Below are 16,790 nucleotides of genomic sequence, written 5' to 3'. Positions count from 1 at the left end.
TGGTTTCCTCCGTCACTGAGGCAACCAAGCCTCATGTTAGTTTCAAGCTGCCTGGCTGCCGGCCGCCATCTTGGCTGACAGTTAATTTGCATATCTCGCTGATTAGCCAATGAAAAGGGTAGCGGTCGTACGCCAATTACCATGTGTCTCTTTTATTAGTGTAGATATTTTTATTTATTTCAGAGAGGAAGGGAGAGGGGGAGAAAGATAGAAACATCAATGATGAGAGTGAATCATGGATCGGCTGCCTCCTGTGTGCCCCGCACTGGGGATGGAGCCCATAACCCAGGCATGTGACCTTGACTGGGAATTGGACCCTGACCTCCTGGTTCATAGGTCGATTTTCAACCACTGTGCCTTGCTGGCCGGGCCCCCACACCTTATGCATGCTACTGTTGTACAGTCCCCTAATAAGAGGGAGGGTTCTTGTGTCAAGCTCTGCAATAAGTCCTTCCTGTGAGTTCCCTGATTTATCCCTCATGACTGTTATTTGCACATCACAAAGAAGATATAGTCTCCAAGAGGTTAGCAGCCACTCCTATTTGAAGTACAATTGCTTCCAGGTTTACCTGCAGTTCAGTCATGCTTACTGGAGACTTTAAAGCATCTAAGGTCCAAAGTGACGTGTCTCTCATGGTGGGATTTCTGGAACTTTCCCAAGGCCCCTACCTTCATACCTTGTAAACAGCCACCTTAGACAAGGTTCTAAGGTATAAGGTTCTCCCCAGTGGTAACAATGATAGTTTCACATGTCCATTATTAGGAAATATTTTCATCATTCTTAACAACTATAAAGAGCCCTAGCTGGTTTGGCTCAGTCGATAGAGCACTGGCCTGCAGACTGAAGGGTCAATTCTGGTCAAAGGGACATGCCCAGGTTGCAGACTCAATCCCTAGTAGGGGGCGTGCAGGAAGCAGCTGATCCACGATTCTCTATCATCATTGATGTGCTGTTGTTTAAATATTTTTTTTCATTTAGAGTTGAAGTACAGTATAATTTCAGGTGCACAACCCAGTGATTAGACATTTATATAACTTACAAAGTGATCATCCCAATAAATCTAGTACCACCTAACACCATACATAGTTATTCTATCGCTCCTTCTCTCGTCCTCTCTGAAATCAATAAAAATATATTTTAAAAATAAAATATTAAAATAATAATGATAATAAATGCCTGAGGCTAAAACCAACAGTAGTTAGCATATTAATGCAATATTCAGCAGGGCTGAAAATCAGCATAATATTGTCCTGCTGTTAGCAAATGGCTCAAGACAATCCCATAACATGATAATCCTTTTACTGTTTACCAAACTTTACCTTTGATATGCCTGTATGCATTCCTAAAGGTCAAATGTGTATTAAAGTGAATAAAAGCAGACAGGACCCAGAAGTAGGGGAGTTTCTCCACTAGAGTGAAGTTTCCACCAGGCCCCCCATGCCTTCTAAATTCATATTTCTTGTCCAGTGTTTTCATTTGTGTGCAGCCTCTTCTTCAGATCCTGAACACTTGCTGCAAATGGATGTGGCAAGAATAATACATACCTCATAAGGATGTTGTGAGGATGAAATAAAACTACTATATGGTAAATGCCTAGAACCAAGCCTGACATATATAAGGTTTGTATAAGTACAAAGAACAATATTAGTATACTTATCATTATTAGTAGTATTACCAAGGAATCACCATGAACTTGAACTTTTGCTATGGAAAGGTTTCTACTGATAGAAAAAGAAAGTTCCAGTCTCCTCTGCAGGCCCATCTGGCAAAAGACTGCTTACTATACTTTGAAGACTAAGACCCTGGGTTCTCTGCTTCCTCCATCCTTTGTTATGCCATTCAATGAGAAAATTAAACATAAACTTTCCAGGAATTGGAGACTTCCATTTTTTGGTCTCAAACAACAGCTCTTCTAAAACAAAGTAAAGCTTAGAAAATTATATTTTTTTTTTTTTTTTTTTTTTGCATCTCAGAGTCTATTTTTAGTCTCCTTTTGCACATTATCTTTTTAAATATATTTTTATTAATTTCAGAAAGGAAGGGAGAGGGAGAGAGAGATAGGAGCATCCATGATGAGAGAGAATCATGGATTGGCTGCCTCCTGCATGCCCCCTACTGGGGATCAATCCCGCAACCAGGGCATGTGCCCTTTACCAGAATTGAACCCTGGACACCTCAGTGTGCAGGCCGACACTCTATCCACTGAGCCAAAACAGCTAGGGCAAAAATTATATTCTTTTTTTTTTCTTTCTTTTTATTGCTTAAAGTATTACAAAGGGTATTACATATGTGTCCATTTTATCCCCCCGCCCTAGACAGTCCCCTAGCCTCCCCTATCCCCCAATGTCTTATGTCCACTGGTTATGCTTATATGCATGCATACAAGTCCTTTAGTTGAGCTCTTACCCCCCTACCTCCTGCCCCCCAACCCTCCCCGGCCTTCCTGCTGCAGTTTGACAATCTGTTTGAAGCAGCTCTGCCTCTGTATCTATTATTGTTCAAAAGTTTATAATGGTCTCTATTATCCATGAATGAGTGAGATCATGTGGTATTTTTCCTTCATTGACTGGCTTATTTCACTTAGCATAATGCTCTCCAGTTCCATCCATGACGTTGCAAATGGTAAGAGTTCCTTCCTTTTTAGAGCAGCATAGTATTCCATCGTGTAGATGTACCACAGTTTTCTAATCCATTCATCTACTGATGGGCACTTAGGCTGTTTCCAGATCTTAGCTATGGTGAATTGTGCTGCTATGAACATAGGGGTGCATATATCCTTTCTGATTGGTGTTTCTGGTTTCTTGGGATATATTCCTAGAAGTGGGATCACAGGGTCAAATGGGAGTTCCATTTTCAGTTTTTTAAGGAAACTACATACTGTCTTCCATAGTGGCTGCACCAGTCTGCATTCCCACCAGCAGTGCACAAGTGTTCCTTTTTCTCCACATCCTCTCCAGCACTTGTCGTTTGTTGATTTGTTGATGATAGCCAGTCTGACAGGTGTGAGATGGTACCTCATTGTTGTTTTGATTTGCATCTCTCGGATGATTAGTGACTTTGAGCATGTTTTCATATGTCTCTTGGCTTTCTGAATGTCCTCTTTTGAAAGGTGTCTATTTAGGTCCTTTGACCATTTTTTGATTGGATTGTTTATCTTCCTTTTGTTAAGGTGTATGAGTTCCCTATAAATTTTGGAGATTAGGCCCTTATCAGATATGACATTGGCAAATATGTTTTCCCACACAGTGGGTTTTCTCGTTGTTTTGTTGATGGTTTCTTTTGCTGTGCAGAAGCTTTTTATTTTGATGTAGTCCCATTTGTTCATTTTCTCTTTCGTTTCAAGTGCCCTAGGAGCTGTATCAGTGAAGAAATTGCTTCGGCATATGTCTGAGATTTTGTTGCCTTTGGATTCTTCTAGAATTTTTATGGTTTCCTGTTGTACATTTAAGTCCTTTATCCATTTTGAGTTTATTTTTGTGTATGGTGTAAGTTGATGGTCTAGATTCATTTTATTGCATATATCTGTCCAATTTTCCCAACACCATTTATTGAAGAGACTATCTTGGCTCCATTGTATGTTCTTGCCTCCTTTGTCAAATATTAATTGAGCATATTGGTTCGGGCCGATTTCTGGGCTCTCTATTCTATTCCATTGATCTATATGCCTATTCTTGTGCCAGTACCAGGCAGTTTTGAGAACAGTGGCTTTGTAATACAACTTGATATCTGGTATTGAGATCCCACCTACTTTGGTCTTTTTCAGGATTGCTGCAGCTATTCGGGGTCTTTTTTTATTCCAGATGAATTTTTGGAGAGTTCGTTCTAGACCTCTGAAGTATGCCGTTGGTATTTTAATGGGAAGTGCGTTGAATTTATAGATTGCTTTGGGTAGTATGGACATTTTAATGATGTTGATTCTACCAATCCATGAACATTGTATGTTCTTCCATCTGTTTATGTCTTCCTCTACCTCTTTTTTCAACGTCCTGTAGTTTTCTGAGTAGAGGTCTTTTACCTCTTTAGTTAAGTTTATTCCTAGGTAGCTTAATTTTTTTGGTGCGATGGTAAACGGGATTGTTTTTATAATCTCTCTTTCTGAAAGTTCACTATTGGTGTATAGAAATGCCTTGGATTTCTTGGGGTTAATTTTGTATCCTGCTACATTGCCAAATTCATGTATTAAGTCCAGTAGCTTTTTGATGGCGTCTCTAGGGTTTTGTATGTATAATATCATGTCATCTGCAAATAAGGACAGTTTTACTTCCTCTTTTCCAATTTGGATGCCTTTTATTTCTTCTTCTTGCCGAATTGCAATGGCTAACACTTCCAGTACTATGTTGAACAGGAGTGGTGAGAGGGGGCATCCCTGTCTTGTTCCTGTTCTTAGGGGAAATGGTGTTAGTTTTTGTCCATTGAGTATGATGTTGGCTGTGGGCCTGTCATATATGGCTTTTATTATGTTGAGGTATGATCCTTCTACTCCCACCTTGCTGAGAGCTTTTATCAAAAATGGGTGGTGAATTTTGTCAAATGCTTTTTCTGCATCAATTGATATGACCATGTGGTTTTTTTCTTTCAATTTGTTTATGTGATGTATCACGTTTATTGATTTGCGGATATTGTACCATCCTTGCATCCCTGGGATGAATCCTACTTGGTCATGGTGTATGATCTTTCTGATGTACTGCTGGATCCGATTTGCTAAGATTTTGTTGAGGATTTTGGCATCTATGTTCATGAGGGATATTGGCCTGTAATTCTCTTTCATTGTGTTGTCTTTACCTGGTTTTGGTATTAGGGTGATGCTGGCTTCATAGAATGAGCTTGGAAGTGTTCCTTCCTCTTGAATTTTTTGTAGTAGTCTGAGGAGGATAGGTTTTAGTTCTTCCTTGAATGTTTGGTAAAACTCCCCTGTGAAGCCGTCTGGTCCTGGGCTTTTGTTTGCTGGAAGCTTTTTGATGACTGCTTCAATTTCTTCCATAGTTATTGGCCTGTTGAGATTTTTAGATTCTTCCTGATTGAGTTTTGGAATGTTGTATTTTTCTAGGAATTTGTCCATTTCCTCCAGGTTGTCTAGTTTGTTGGAGTAGAGCTGTCCATAGTATTTTTTAACAATCATTTGTATTTCTGTGGGGTCTGTTGTTATTTCGCCTCTATCGTTTCTGATTTTGTTTATTTGGGTCCTCTCTCTTTGCTTCTTGGTGAGTCTGGCTAGAGGTTTGTCTATCTTGTTTATCCTTTCAAAGAACCAGCTCTTGGTTTCATTGATTTTCTGTATTGTTTTTTTGGTCTCTATGTCATTTATTTCTGCTCTAATCTTTATTATCTCCTTCCTTCTGCTCACTCTGGGGTTTTCTTGTTGCTCTCTTTCTAATTCTTTGAGTTGTAGAGTTAGATGATTTACTACCATTTTTTCTTGTTTTTTGAGATAGGCCTGTAGCACTATAAACTTCCCTCTCAGGACTGCTTTCATTGTGTCCCATAGGTTTTGGATTGTTGTGTTTTCATTGTCATTATTTTCCAGGATGTTTGGAATTTCTTCTTTGATTTCATTGGTAACCCAATCAATATTTAATAGCATGCTATTCAGCTTCCAGGTGTTTGAGTATTTTGGGTTTTTTTTATTGTAGTTTATTTCTAATATTATGCCATCGTGGTCTGCGAAGACACTTTTTATGATTTCAATTTTCTTGAATTTGGGGATACTTTGCTTGTGACCCAATATATGGTCTATTTTTGAATATGTCTTATGAGCATTTGAGTAGAATGTATATTCCCTGGCTTTCGGGTGAAGTGTTCTGAAGATGTCTATTAAGTCCATCTGATCTAGTGAGTCATTTAGGATTGCTGTATCTTTGCTGATTGTTTGTCTAGAGGACTTATCCAGTGCTGTCAGTGGTGTATTAAAGTCCCCTACTATGATTGTATTGTTGTCGATCTCTCCTTTGATATCTTCCAGGAGCTTTTTTATGAATTTGGGTGCTCCTGCATTGGGTGCATAAATGTTTACCAGGGTTATATCTTCTTGTTGTATTGATCCCTTTAGTATTATGAAGTGGCCTTCCTTATCTCTTGTTATGGCCTTCACTTTGAGGTCTATTTTGTCCAATATAAGTATTGCTACCCCAGCTTTCTTTTCCTTTCCATTTGCCTGAAAGATATTTTTCCATCCTTTCACTTTCAGTCTGTGTGAGTCCCTTCTAATGAGGTGGGTTTCTTGTAGACAGCAGATGTATGGGTCATGTTTTTTTATCCATTCAGCCACTCGATGTCTTTTGTTTGGAGCATTTAGTCCGTTTACGTTTAAAGTTATTATTGAAAGGTATTTGTTTGTAGCCATTTCTGTTTTTGTGTGGCTGTTTTCTTTCTGAGCTTTTTATTTCTTATTTTTATACCAGTCCCTTTAGCATTCCTTGCATTGCTGGCTTGGTGGTGATAAACTCCCTTAGCCTTTTTTTGTCTGTGAAGCTTCTTATTTCCCCTTCAAGTTTGAATGATAGCCTTGCTAGATAGAGTATTCTTGGATTCAGTCCTTTGCTTTGCATCACTTTGTAAATTTCCGTCCATTCTTTTCTGGCCTGATGTGTTTCTGTTGAGAAATCATTTGACAATCTAATGGGAGATCCCTTGTATGTAACTTTCCGTCTCTCTCTTGCAGCCTGTAAGATTCTCTCTTTGTCCTGAACATTTGCCATAGTAATTATGATGTGTCTTGGTGTGGGTCTTTTTGGGTTCACCTTGTTTGGGACTCTCTGTGCTTGTGTGACTTTTTTCTTCCCCACCTCAGGGAAGTTTTCTGATATTATTTCTTCTAATAGGTTTTCTAATCCTTGTTCATCCTTCTGTTGTTCTGGTACCCCTATTATTCATATGTTGTTTCGTTTCATGTTGTCCCAAAGCTCCCTTAGGCTCTCCTCCTGTCTTTTCATTTTTTTCTCCAATTGCAGTACATTTTGGGTGTGTTTTGCTTCCTTGTCTTCTAATTCACTAATTCGGTCCTCCGCTTCTCCTAGTCTACAGTTGATACTTTCAATGGAGTTTTTCATTGCAGCTATATCACTCTTCATTTCTTCTTGGGTCTTACTTAAGTTGTTGATTTTTTCATCTGTTTCTTCTAGCTTCTTCCATATGTTATCGATTTTTTCATCTGTTTCTTCTTGCTTCTTGCAGAGGTTGTCGATTTTTTCCTCCATCCGGTTTATGCACTCTAGGACCCTTATTCTGAATTCTTTTTCTGTCATGTTGCATGCCTCTGTATTACTTAGCTGCTTTTCTGGAGAGTCCTCCTTCTCTTTCCTTTGGGGGTTTCTTTGTCTACCCATGTTTGATCTCACTGACACATCTAGACGTTGAGTCATTCAGTGGCTGCTCCCTTGGTGGCAGTGACTCCTTGGTCTGTGGTTGCTCTTTGGGCGGTTGCGGTAGCAGCTGCTCTTCAGTTGGCAGCAGCTCCTCTGGGGGCTGCTGTTCACAGCTGTGGTGGCTCTTCTGACTGGTGGGGCGAGGTTTCACGTACAGCTGCTGTCCCTCAGCAGAGGGTGTGGTGCTCAGGAGGTTGCTGTTGCTTAGATCTGCTGCGTTGATTTAAAGGCACAAAATACAACACAACAAGGCACCACGTACCAGGCACTATACACAAATATATTCACGATATTAATAACCCCAAATAAAGGTGACCACCTGAATTAAGAGAATTAGGGGGTAAGGAAGAAGGAAGAGAAAAAGATAAAAGAGAAAAAAGAAAAGAAAAGTAGGGACCAAAAAAAGGAGTGCAAAAATGAAATTGGGAAAAAGGAGGGGGGAAAATAAAAGCGAGAAAAGAAAAGAAAAGAAAAAAAGAGCGAAAAGAGAGAATGAAGTGGAAGAGGGGAAGAGACTTTTTTATATGAGGAGAGTACTCCTATAGAACAGCCATTAATCCCAACAAATTCCAGCAACAGCTCCCTGGAGATGAATGCAAACTAGAAACAACCAATAATATAACGATGAAAATAGAATGGAGAACACTAATCCCAAAATAAAATAAAGAGAAAATAAAATGGCACTTTAAAAAAAATGGTAAAATGGTAGCTGTAATAATACTGGTTAAAAATAAGAAGGTAGTAATTAAAAGGGTAAAATCAGGTGATGGAAAAAAGAAGAAAAAAAAAAGAAAAAAAAGAAAAAAAATTGGTTTCTTAGTTAAAAGGTGAAAAAAGAAAAAAAATATTGCAGTAGTGAAGGTCCTTTGGTTCTTCTATTCTTCAGTGTGGCTCGCCTTAGACCTGCCAGGTATTCAGGAGAGTGTTGAGTTTCCCTGCGATACACTGTTCCTCTGTGTGTAAACCACAGTCCTTATTTTAAAGCAAGCCGCATTTGTTTCCCAGACTGCCTTATTTTGTGTTTAGCAAAGAGTCAGTTTGTGGGTCAGCCTCTGGGTGGCAGTGTTCTGGGGTTGGCCTCTGAGGCTATAGGGCCTCTCTGTCCAGTGGAAGTTCACTGCCCAGAGCTGGCTGCGTAATAGTTACCGGTGCTGTGTTGTTGCTGGGGTTGAAAATCCCTCTATAGGCCAGACCCTGTTAACTCCCAGGGACTGATCAGGTTATTTTAATCCTTGATCTCCTACAGGGTGGAATCTGGGTGTGGCTGTGCTCCTTGCCTGGGGGCTGGGGGCAGGAGTCTCACTCTCTGGAGAGAATGGCTGCCTCAACCCTGGGCTCAGGGGTGTCTCAGCACTCAATTCGCTGGCACCTCTCCCTGCCCCCCTTCTCTCCTCAGTCTCTCCCCAGATTCCACTCCTCCGCACCCTCTCCCTCTCTTCATCACAGGTGAGTGTCTGTATCTGAAATGTCCCATGAACAGGATTCAGTGAAAACAAACAAACAAACGCCGGCCGCGGAAACGGGGAAGGCTTGGTTTCTGTAAGCTTCTTCTCTTACTGGGACTGCATGGTCTGGTCAGCTCTTCAGGCTGCCGCCTTTAGGCTCAGTCCTCCGTGATCACAGAACCCAGCTCTCAATTCCCCCGGTGGCGCCAGGAATCCCGCGGTTCTCCTTTCCCCCGTCAGGGGCTGTGCCTGTCCCAAGGGACGCGGCTGTCTGCCACGCGGTCTCCCTCCGACTCTCTGGGCTCAGAGGTCTGGCAAACTTTCCTGCCCAAATCCCTGGTTTTTTTACCTTTCCAGGGGAGTTCTGCTCTTCCCGGCTGCAAACCTTCTCACCAGCTGAGCAATTTCGCCAATTCGGGGTGGATATTACTAGTTTCAGCTGCTCACTCCATTTGCTCCAGGACACGACCTGGGACGTGTCTGCCTATACCGCCGCCATCTTCCGTCTCCAAAAATTATATTCTTTATTCCATATTTGTTCTAGTCACACTGGTCTAATGGTTGCCCCGCTGTGTCCTGGCATCCTCTGCCGGGTGCTCAACACATGCCTATCATGATTATGTATGATCATTAGGCCCACAATGGCCTAAGGGTTGCTAGGACCATAATGATTATCTTTGCTCTGTTCTTTTCCCCTCTTTAAGTGTTATTCTCAAAGGCCTCCCCCCAGGCTCAAATTTTCCAGAAGGAGACCATAAGATCCAGTATACCGTTTATGACCGAGCAGAGAACAAGGGCACTTGCAAATTTCGAATTAAAGTAAAAGGTAAGACTATTGCTTATTGGCTTTCTATCCTCTTTACAAGAGCAAAGGGAACCCTCTGTGAGCACCCACTATTATATGGATATTTCCCAGCTTGGATTCACTTTTTTTTCTTTTTAAAAAATAATACTTTATTGTTGAAAGTATTACATATGTCTCCTTTTTTTCCCCATTGACCCCCTCCAGCCCACCCCTTCCTCCTGCCCCAGGCCCTAACCACTCCATTGTCTGTGTGCATGGGCCATGCATATATGCATACAAGAGCTTTGGTTGATTACCTCCCACCCACCCACCCTCCCCTGCCTTCCCTCTGAGATTCCGCACTCTGTTCATGCTTCCATGTCTCTGGGTCCACTCCATTCATCCGTTTATTTTGTTATTTACATTGGGATTCACTTCTTAATGCCTGAATTTCACAATATAAACCTGGATGAGGTTCAGGGCCACTTACTTTTGAAGCATGGTAATGACTCCTCCTTAGGGAAAACTGCTGTTTGAAACCGCTGTTTTAGAATTCTCTGCTGTTTTGAAATTCTCTGTTGTTTTTAGACTGTAAAATAACTTTGTTTTTTAGCTTGAATAATAGAAGAGATAAACTTAATTGTCTAACCTTGCAAGCAAGCCATCTAACATAAGGGACTGATACCATGATACTGATGCCAGGTGTCTATATAAATATGTACCCAAGGTTACTGGTATCTGTATAGACATGATATGATACTCAAGGTTACAAAGTTGTCTGTATAGATATGACAGGTGTTTGCTAGATATGATACGTACTCAAGGTTACAAGCTGTCTGAAAAAATAACTGACACAAGGACCTAAAAAATATGTAAAAAGAGAATGCCTCCTCCTTTGGGTGTTCAGAATGTGACAGAGGTAATCTGCTCTGAACCTGCTCGCAATAAAGATGACTCCTAACTAATTGGCTGATTAAGGTGCCTTGTCCAGCTCGCTGATCTGGGATACAACAACTTAAGCCAAGGAGTCTGAGAGAGCCATAAGCTAGTTTCACATGAGCCCACTTCTGGCTATCCTAGAAACATATTATTTGATAGCCTTTCCATCCCTGGGCTTGGGTAACCAGCTACTACCTTCAAGTTCTTCTAGAAGGGAGGTAAGAAGCTCTCTAGATTGGGCCACTGGACCATGTTCTTGGTATCCTTAAAACCTTGGGTCTACCTGGAAAAAATTATTTTTCAAATTTATTTTATGCCTCATGGTTTGAGCAGCTAATTTTTTTAAATTGGAAAAAATATTTATTTATTATTTTTATTGAGTTCAGAGAGGAAGGGAGAGGGTGAGAGAGAGAGAAACATCCATGATGAGAGAGAATCATGGATCGGCTGCCTCCTGCACGTCCCCCCACTGGGAATCAAGCCTGAAACCTGGGCATGTGCCCTTTACTAGAATTGAACCCAGTACCCTTCAGTCCATAGGCTAATGCTCTATCCACTGAGCCAAACTGGCTAGGGCTAATTACAAACCATCTTTATTCTGTAGTCTTCTGTGTTCAACCTCTTCATATAAAACACGGAGCTAAACTAGTTGATCTCAATGGTCTTGCTGGCATGAACAATAACCATTTCAAGGCCCACCCCCTGACCAGATAGCCATGCCTGCCCCCTCACTCATTTCACATGATGATGTAGAAGCCTGATGACAAAGCTGGGGCATCTGAGATCTCACTTCCCCTAGTTACTCTGTGGAGGGGAGCTTAGCATTGAAACATACTTGGGCTTGTGTTCCTACAGTCAAACGCTGTGGAAAACTCAACGCCCCTGAGAATGGTTACATGAAGTGTTCCAGCGATGGGGATAATTATGGAGTCACCTGCGAGTTCTCCTGCATCGGTGGCTATGAGCTTCAAGGTAGCCCTGCCCGAGTATGTCAGTCTAACCTGGCTTGGTCTGGCACAGAGCCCACATGTGCAGGTATGTGTGCAGCCCTCTCTGTCCCCAGCAGCAGAACCTGAAAACCCCTTGCTTCTGGATTCAAGTACAAGGAGGAAGGATTTCATTCTACATGCTTGGAAAGGTTCAATGCCATTCTTCTTTTTAAAAAATATCTTTTTATTGATTTCAGAGAGGAAGGGAAATGAGAGAGAGAAGAGAGAGAGAGGAGAGAGAGAAACATCAATGATGAGAGAGAATCATGGATTGGCTGCCTCCTGCATGACTCCCCTACCAGGGATGGAAGTGGATGTTCAACCACTGAGCCATACTAGCGCCAGCTGGACAAATGCATTGTATTTATAAAGTATGTGTTAGTTTTCATGTTTTCACTGCTATATCTGAGGTAGGTGGGGAAGATATAAATAAACCAGGTTACAGCCCTGGCCAGTTTGGCTCAGTGGATAGAGTGTCGATCTGAGGACCAAAGGGTCCTGGATTTGATTCTGGTCAAGGACACTTACCTCAGTTGCAGGCTCCTCCCCTGGCCCAGGCCCTTATCGGAGTGCATGCAGAAGGCAACCAATCAATGTGTTTCTCTCACATTGATGTTTCTCTTCGTCTTCCCCTCTCTCTTCCACTCTCTTTGAAAATCAATGGGAAAATATCTTTGCATGAGGATTAAAGAGGAAAGAAAGAAGAAAGAAGAAGAAAGAAAGAAAGAAAGAAAGAAAGAAAGAAAGAAAGAAAGAAAGAAAAAAAAAAAGAAAGAAAGAAGAAAGACAAAAGGAAGAAAGAAAAAGAAGAAAGAAAGAAAGAAAGAAAGAAAGAAAGAAAGAAAGAGAAAGAGAAGGAAAAAGAAAGAAAGAACTTACCTCTTACCGTCCCCCTTTCATGTCCTGAAGTGGAGAGAATAATGATTGTCTCCCACCCCTTTCCCCCGTGTCCACAGATAATCCCCAAAACCTGTGAATAGGTTCCCTGACATAGCCAAAGGATTGTTGCATGTGTCTTTATGTTAGTTAGGGATTTTGAGGTGGGCCGAGTATACTGAATTCTCCAGGGTGGCCCAACGTCATCACCAGGGTTTTTAGAAAAGTGAGGCAGAACTGCTGTCAGAGCCAAAGAAAATGATGATGGACACAGCCAGGCTGATGTGGCTCAGAGGTTGAATATCAACCTATGAACCAGGAGGTCACAGTTCAATTCCCAGTCAGGGCATACGCCCAGGTTGTGGGCTCGATCCCCAGCAGGGGCAGGGAGGGTGCAGGAGGCAGCTGATCCATGATTCTCTTTCATCATGGATGTTTCTATCTCTCCCTCTCCCTTCCTCTCTGAAATCAATGCACATATATATTTTAAAAATCTGGGGGCTGTTCTGCCAACACCTTAACTCTGGGCCAGGGAAATCCATCTCACACTTCTGATGGTCAGGACTGTGTGAAAATAGATTGGTGTGTGTTAAGCCACTGAGTTCCTAGTGATTTGTCACAGCACTAAAAGGAAACTAATATAGCTTAGAGCTCAACCAGATATCTTCTTCAAATATCCACATTTTTATTGCCCTGCATCTTACAGTTCTACTAGGGCTAATATTTACAAGATTCAAAACAATGTTCTATTCATGGGCCATTTGTGTAACACAACACCAATGAATACATTTTCACAAGGATTTAATATACACATGGAATATAAATTGTTAGAGGAATTCACCACTTAAATAAAATTGAATAATAAGGAGTTTGGAATAATAAGGTGCTTCCAAAAAAATTTTTTAAGTAAGAAATAATGACCAAAACACCAACTTTCATTATATTTTAGATCTTAATCTCCAATTTCTAAGTGTTTCAAATAATTTTTAGTGTTTCCAAAGTTCCTTGTGTTGTGGCAGCAATTCTTCAAATGGCCCAGGAGAACGATCAGTAAGCATTCAGAGGAATCAGGAAAGAAAACCTTTATTACCTTTATTATGCAGCACTGCTAGTCCAGGGGATTCTGACCCAAAGCCTGAACTGCCAATAGGGGAGGTTTTGATATATATATACTAGAGGCCCGGTGCACAAAAATTTGTGCAATTGGGGGGAATTCCTCAGCCCAGCCTGCCCCCTCTAACAGTCTGGGAGCCCTCACAGGATGTCCTACTGATGTCCCTGTGGGGAGCGGGCCTAAGCCGCAGTCTGGCTTCCCTCTGTGGAAGGCAACTGGCTGATCAGGTATATAGATACTTTCTGAAGGCAGCACAGACTCCTTCCTTATTTCTTTCCTCTGTGGTTGGAGAATAGGGGACTAAAAGGTGGAGACAGAACTGTGGCAGGGCCTGGGCTCTTGTAGGCAGCAGAAAGAAGGAGAGGGCTGGGGAAAGTCTAGACACGGTTCTCTTCAATTGTCCTCCCTTCCTCCGGGCCCCTCGCTCTGTTCTCTCCTTGTCATGGTGGATGCTTGGACCTCGGACTGATAGGAGCCCAGCAATGGTGGAGTTCAGCACCCTCACTTCTCAGCTGAACATATAACTGCCTCACATTCCAAGTGAAGTTGTTTTCAAGTGGCTAAAGTGCTGGCAATTCATGCCTCCCGGCCTTTCCCCTCTCAGGTTTCCTCCTTGGGTCAGTTGCAAACTTCACTGAGACATCGAAGAAACACTGCCCTGGTACTTCTGCACCGGCCCCTGCCTGGGCCCGCCCGGGCACTCTTCCTTGAGGTCTCTGGGTCCACAGTCTGAGCTCAGGGAGGTCACCCAGAGCCCGTTCCCCCGGACAGGTGGGGCAGGGGGGCTAGCTTGAAGAGCTGGAGGAAGATGGCAGAGTAAGAGTTGGTATGAACCCGCGTCTGCTTAGCCAGACTTCCTAAGCTCCCCACCGGTCCCAGGCTGGGCCCCTTCCCCACACCAGGAGGATCCCAGCTGAGGTCCCCTCCCTGCACCCAGCGCTCTCCTCCCTGTTCTACCACTGAGGAAAGGGAGCAGCTCACCTGCTCTGGACCCTGCCAACCTGGAAGGCTGAGGCACAGGTGGTACAGCCTAGGGTGCTGGTGGCTGCGAGTCTTCTCCCACTCCCTGAAGTGTGGGGTGGGGTTGCAGCAGCTCACAGCCACCCCTGGCCACCATGCATGGAGAAACCGCTCTCCACTTAGCCACCATCCACCCGGGACCTGTGGAGGTTGGGGTAGCCTCAATGGGCTCCCACTGGCCCCACTGAAGGCAGTCTCAGCTTGGCTGGCCACCCCTGCTGCCCCAGGGCTGCACATGCCCCACAGGCCTCATGAAATCCCGTGGTCCGGCCGTCCCATCCCAGGAAGTGGCCATCCTGATCACCATGGCTCACTCCCCAGTGCAGTTGGGCCTGCCCAGCAAGCATGTAGGCAGGAGCTGGGCCTCTGAGGGGAAGGAGGAGGCATGCCCCGCCAGGGCAGAAGTGGGGGAAATTGGTGATGTAAACACAGCCCACCCCCACCTTGTGCCGGCCCCTGGCGCTGCATTCCCAAACCCCTGGTGCCCCTGCCCAGCACTGTGCTCTCGGGCCTGGGTGGGGGTGAAGGACCTGGAGCAGCGGCCTGAAGGCAGCCCTCACTGGCTTGGAATCACAGTGGTCGATCAGGGAGGGATGCAGGATGCAAAATTCCATCTCTCTCTCTCTCTCTCTCTCTCTCTCTCTCTCTCTCTCTCTCTCTCAGTAGGCCCCTTGTCTCCAGTGGGCGGGCGAGGGCTCGGTTGAGGTGATGTGGGCACCGCTTGCCTTTGCCCCAACCCCCGCGCATTGGGACGTGTCTCCGGTGGGCTGGCGAGGGCTCTGGCCAGGCGATCTGCACTGCTTGCCTTCACCCCAGCCCTTGCCCACCCCTAGATCCCATAGGGACATGGGTGGGTGAGGGCTCTGCTGAGTCGATCTGCACTGCTTGCATTCGCCCCAGCCCCCGCGCATTGGCACGTGTCTCCGGTGGGCCAGCGAGGGCTCTGCTGAGGCGATCTGCACTGCTTGTATTCGCCCCAGCCCCTGCCCACCCCCAAATCGCAACAAGGGGATCCAAACTGCTTACATTGCCCCAGCCCTCCTCCGCCCAGGGTCGCATTGGGACGTGTCTCCGGTGGGCTGGTGAGGGCTCAGTGGAGGCGATCAGTGCAGCTTGCCTTCCCCCAGCCCCCGCTCACCCCTAGATCACACTCGGGAGTGGGCTCCCTGTCTCCGATGGGCAGGGGAGGGCTCCAGCGAGGGGATCAGCACCACTTGCCTTAGCGCTGGTAGCACAGGGAGGCCTGGATGGCAGCTTGTGCTGTCCTCCCTGCCTACAGTATGCAAATTAGCCACCATCTTTGTTGGCAGTTAACCGCCATCTTGGTTGGCAGTTCATTTGCATATCGCCCTGATTAGCCAATGGGAAGGGTAGCGAAGTTCTGGTTAATTACCATGTTTGTCTATTATTAGATAGGATATATATATTAGTAGCCCAGTGTATGAAATTTGTGCACATTAAAAGGGAATTAAGGGAGAAACCAAAATGGCGGCATAGGTAAACACCGGAAATTGCTGCCTCCCACAACAACTTCAAAAATACAACAAAAAGACAAAACGGATATCATCCAGAACTACAGGAAGGCTGGCTGAGTGGAAATTGTACAACTAGAAGAAAAGAGAAAAGCACACTGAGACTCAGAGGAGCTGCGGAAGTAAAGTGCAGAGGTACGGAGGCTTGAGCACGTGTGCGCACGCAGAAAGGGGCTGGCACCTGAGGACGCGGCTGACTTTTTGCTGTGTTTTTGAATCAGGAGGGAGTCACAAGCTCCCGACTGCTCTGAACTCGGGTTCCAGGAAGTCTCTGGGGACCCAGGACTCATATGGGGAGAAACTGGACTGTCTGGCAGCAGGCAGAACTCGGAACTTGAGGGTGGCTTTCCCTTAGAGGTGCTTGCAGCAATTACCAGGACACTGAGATGCAGGGCCCCATAGGGCAGGGCTGAGGATAAGCCATAGCTTCTTGCTCTGCCCTGCTGATTCCCTGAGACCCCACCCCACCCAGGCTGCGGTAGAGGCTTTTGCATATGAATGCCCTGGCCCTTTGCAATCTGAAAATTACCTAACAAACTGCAGCTGGGCCAGACAGACCTAGAACTTCCAAGAGAAGGCCCAAGTCCCCACAGCAGCTTGCATTGCTTCACAGCTGGGCCTCACCTGGGCACCTCCAAACCCCAAACAGGAAAGGGGGATCTGCAGATCTCTTCATAGCTCCTGCTGGGTAGCCTCAGGCAGAGGCTAAATTAGCACCTCCTTAGATCC

At 44.4% G+C, this 16,790-nt stretch overlaps 1 protein-coding gene across 4 annotated transcripts in view; it reads left to right on the top strand.

Annotated features, from left to right (window-relative positions):
• Positions 1-16,790, top strand: part of SRPX (sushi repeat containing protein X-linked) — a 96,362-nt gene that overhangs the window by 65,698 nt on the left and 13,874 nt on the right. For 3 of the 4 annotated variants that reach the window (XM_036306157.1, XM_036306155.1, XM_036306154.1), the window contains 2 exons: positions 9,512-9,633; positions 11,386-11,565. In XM_036306157.1, the coding sequence (XP_036162050.1) occupies positions 9,512-9,633; positions 11,386-11,565 (302 nt within the window). The remainder of the gene's footprint in view (positions 1-9,511; positions 9,634-11,385; positions 11,566-16,790) is intronic. The other variant, XM_036306156.1, reaches the window with a different exon arrangement.

This window comes from Myotis myotis, unplaced genomic scaffold (genome assembly GCF_014108235.1).
Source record: "Myotis myotis isolate mMyoMyo1 unplaced genomic scaffold, mMyoMyo1.p scaffold_m19_p_4, whole genome shotgun sequence".
Classification (NCBI taxonomy): domain Eukaryota; kingdom Metazoa; phylum Chordata; class Mammalia; order Chiroptera; family Vespertilionidae; genus Myotis; species Myotis myotis.
The sequence above is the reverse complement of the archived record's forward strand: the minus strand, read 5'-3'. Positions and strand labels throughout refer to the sequence as shown.